Genomic DNA, 3,667 nt, shown 5'->3' with positions numbered 1-3,667 from the left:
GCCTTTTATCACCAGCCCTGGCAGGGGGAGAGGGGAGGAAAAAAAAAATAAAAACAAAGGAAAAAATCTGTTTAAAAACATTTCTTCTATCTTTTTTCTTTCCTCTGGGTCCACTGCGGGGAGATCAAGTTTCACACGTGATCTATAAATGTCTCTCTCTCTCTCTCTCTCACACACACACACTCACGGTCGCACACGCAGCCCCGTCCCTCCCCCGGGCGTTCTCTGCACAGCTCATCGCACGTCCCGGGGCAGCGCCACGGCAGCACCGAGCCCTCCCAGCCCCGGCCCTGCACCCCGCGAGGCCCCCCGATCACGGCACCCCCATCCCAGGCTCCCTCCCCGAGCCCCGGCTATTTATAATGCCAGCGGCAGCCAGGCCTGCATTTCGCTGCTCTGGCCATGGGATGAGCCCGTGGGGACCAGGAGGAGGGAGGGCTGTCCCAGGCAGGGCTTGGCAGGACACAGCCAGACTGTGCATGGAGCTCGGCGTGCCCAGATCCCAGGCTGGCTCTGTCGGGGGCTGAGGACTCCGAGCAGAACTGGGGGTCACCACGTCTGGCAGCCCAGGGACTGGGATGGGATCCAGACTGTGTCCCCAGGAGGAAACAATCCCGGTGGTGGGAACAGGCTGCCAAGGGGATGTCCAAGCATCTTAGCAGAGGGGGATTTTCTCCAACACTCAGAAAAAACCCCTGGTGGTTCCCAATCCTGTGGAATGGCAGTCCCAGTGTCACACTTGCCGCTTTGCCCCACCGCCTCCTCAGGCAATGAGCGATGCTCATTAAAAACTTGAAATCAAATCCTTCCCCAGTATCCCAGTGCTGGGGGGGCGGGGCAGGGTGTCCCCCCGCAGGGACCCGAGCTGCAGAGCTGTGGAATACGGGATTGCACCGTGGCCATGGCCAGCATCCCAAACCCCCTGCGGCAGCAACTCGTGGAAACGGGGAAAACAGGGACGCAGGAGCGATGCCGGGGGTTTAATCCATTTATTTGTGATGAAGCGATGGGAGGCGATGCTCCGGCAGCTTTGTGCGGCTCTGGGGCTGGCTCGGTGCTGACACCCAGCGCTCCCGTCCTGAAGGGTCTGTGCAGCCCCCGCAGCCCCGCCGCCAGCCCCGGCCTACAGAGATTGAAGCACACACACGGTACATATCCCGATAGAGCCCTCTGTGCCTGGGGCACACACGGTGTGGCAGGGAGGGGCACGCCTGGGCTCAGCACCCCACGGTCACACCCTGGTGATGGCTGGGAGGGGTTTGGGGACGCAGAATGCAGCAGCATCCCCTGCCTGGGCTTGCACTTGCACTGTGCCTGTCCCTGTCCTAGACTGAACACAGACACGGTCACCCCAAATTCCTGTGCCCACATCCAGCTGGGAGAGAAGCTCTTTGAGCCTCTCTGTGAGCCTGAGGATGGCAGGATTTGGCCCGTGAGGGTGCTGAGTGCTGGACTGGCATGATCCCAAAAAGGGTTGTCAGTCTGGAGGTCCAGCTGCCCTCCGAGCCCCAGGAGAGCAGGATTTGGCCCTTGGTTGTGCCAGTGGGGATGCTGAGGACCGGGCTGGGCTGCTGTGAGCAATGGCACCGTCCCCAGTAGGACCCCAGCCCCAGGAGTCCTGCTGCTTCCCATGCCTGTGGCCGAGGATGGGGGACACTATCCAGCACCTGGAGCAGCTCAGTAGTGCACTGTGCCCCCCAGCACTCCCATAAAATCAGGACCCTGTGGAGCCAGGGCATCTCCCAGCCCTGGGGAACACTATCCAGCCAGGCATCAGCTTCATTAGCAGGGTCCAACCCCAGTCTAACCCCATCCCACCCGTCTGGAGGAACGGATGGAGCAGGCTAGGGGAGAGGGAAGACCAGAGGAATAAAGGAGCCACCCCCTCCCCAAGCCCTAGGGCTTTGCTTTGGACATTGCAAATTAGATTTTCTGAAAAGGAAATGTTTTACAGGCCATAAATTGTCTCAAAAGAAAAGGGGGATGGGGGAGCAGAGAAAATTGTGCAATTTTTTTCTTTTTTTTTTTTTTCCCCTGTGGATGGAAAACCAGGGGTGATGTGGCTGGAGCACCGTGGCAGGAGGTGGCTGGGAGCTCCTGCCATGGTGCCCCAGCTCCCGTGCTGGTGCCCGCTAGGTGCCCGTGTGCCTCTCTGTCTTCGGCTTCTTCTGTCGCTTTTTGCCTTTATTTTTGGGTTCGGTTTTCTCTGCAACAGAAAAAGGAGAAGAAAAGGAGCGCTCGCTTGTTGGCCAGGCAACATGATCTGACCTGAGCCCCATCCATGGGATGCTGATCCCATATCCTCCCTCAAGGTGTTAGTGCTGGGCCCAGGTTCTGATTTTGGGGAGCCCAGAGCCCCCTCCCAGGCATGAAGCAGCAGTGTGGGGCTGTGGGGCGTCTGGGTGTGCTGATGGCATGGGCACAGGGACACTGGCATGTTGTCCCCACATCTCCCATGGCTGGACTCTCAGTCCTGGTACCCCAAAATCCCTAGGAATGGGGTGGGGCAGCTCAACCCAAGTGGAAGCTGTCTGGAGAAAGCCCAGCTCCTCCCTGAGCAAGGACTGTGGGTGCTGGAGGGGGGCAGTGGCACCCCAAAGCATGGCACAGCCATGCTCAGCTCTGCCCTGATGTGGGAACCTGCCCTCCACCATGGGACTCAGTCACCCCTCGGGGGACTTGGGCATGCTGGGGAGCAAGGTGGCTTTGGAGGGCATCCTTGCAGAGCTGCTAATTCTCCCTCCCTGTGGATGGTCCCCATCCCAGTGGCACAACCAGCTGGAGCCTGGCTGCATCCCAGGTCAAACCACTGCCAGCTTTCCAGGGTCAGGCTGTTGGGACCCAAACCTTTGCTCACCCCGAGAAGCTGCCGCACACCCTCCAGCTGGCTGAGGTGTTAGTGCTGAGACACCAAAGAAACCGAGATTCAGGATAAACCCTGCTGTGCCATGGGCTCCACTGGGAGGGGCAGTCCATGCTACGGATCAGAATGGTTGCCCCAAAAACTGGGCAGCTTTGTGGGTCCTTGCCCCCCTGTGCCCACTCCAGTGCAGTGTTGCGAGGGGCACAAGGGACCATGACTGTCCCTGGTGCTGAGTGTGCCAGCACTGTTGTCCCCAGTCCCTTCTGAGGGCTCCAGTTCTTGTCCTGGCTGGCTCTGAAACCCTGTTTCTCGGCTCTGATCTCCAGACAGCTGCCACCCTCAAAGGAGAGGGCACGGCACGCATGCCAAGCGTCTGGAGAGCGGGACAGACACCCAAGGCAGATTTACAGCAGCGCGAGGGGTTTGTGCCACGGCCAAGCGCGGCGGCTTTTCCCTCCCAGCCGCCTGGATGGCTCAGAAGTGGTGGCACAAATCTCTCATCACACGGTCGGGTTCGGCCGCCTGCCCTGGCTCGCCTGGGCTGGGGGTGCCTCAGATACATCAAGTGAACTCCTCATCCTCCTCCAGCATCTGGATCCCATAACCCAGCACTTGGCCGGGCGGGCAGGAGCCTGGGAGCGAGGGCAGAGACACGCTCTGCCGTGGCAGGGACTGCAAACAGCCTGCACAGGAGTGGGGGACATGGAGGGGCTGGTCCCTCCTGAGGGGGTTGCTTGGGGGTCACTCATGGGATTCCTCCTGCTGGGCAGGGGACAGGCCTGTCTCTGAAGCTGATCCCAGGCA

At 60.2% G+C, this 3,667-nt stretch overlaps 2 protein-coding genes across 2 annotated transcripts in view; both read right to left on the bottom strand.

The window, feature by feature from the left end:
* ANGPT4 (angiopoietin 4) overlaps positions 1–238 on the bottom strand; it is a 9,230-nt gene extending 8,992 nt beyond the window's left edge. Inside the window, exon 1 of the mRNA XM_031058055.1 lies at positions 188–238. Within this exon, the coding sequence (XP_030913915.1) occupies positions 188–238 (51 nt within the window). The remainder of the gene's footprint in view (positions 1–187) is intronic.
* Positions 239–1,131: 893 nt separating this feature from the next.
* RSPO4 (R-spondin 4) overlaps positions 1,132–3,667 on the bottom strand; it is a gene marked incomplete at its 5' end in the record, with an annotated part of 4,708 nt that continues 2,172 nt past the window's right edge. Inside the window, one exon of the mRNA XM_014307490.2 lies at positions 1,132–2,206. Within this exon, the coding sequence (XP_014162965.1) occupies positions 2,133–2,206 (74 nt within the window). The remainder of the gene's footprint in view (positions 2,207–3,667) is intronic.

Source organism: Geospiza fortis, unplaced genomic scaffold (assembly GCF_000277835.1).
Source record: "Geospiza fortis unplaced genomic scaffold, GeoFor_1.0 scaffold188, whole genome shotgun sequence".
In the NCBI taxonomy this organism is placed as follows: Eukaryota; Metazoa; Chordata; class Aves; order Passeriformes; family Thraupidae; genus Geospiza; species Geospiza fortis.
Note: the sequence above shows the minus strand (reverse complement) of the source record. Positions and strands in the feature narration are given on the sequence as shown.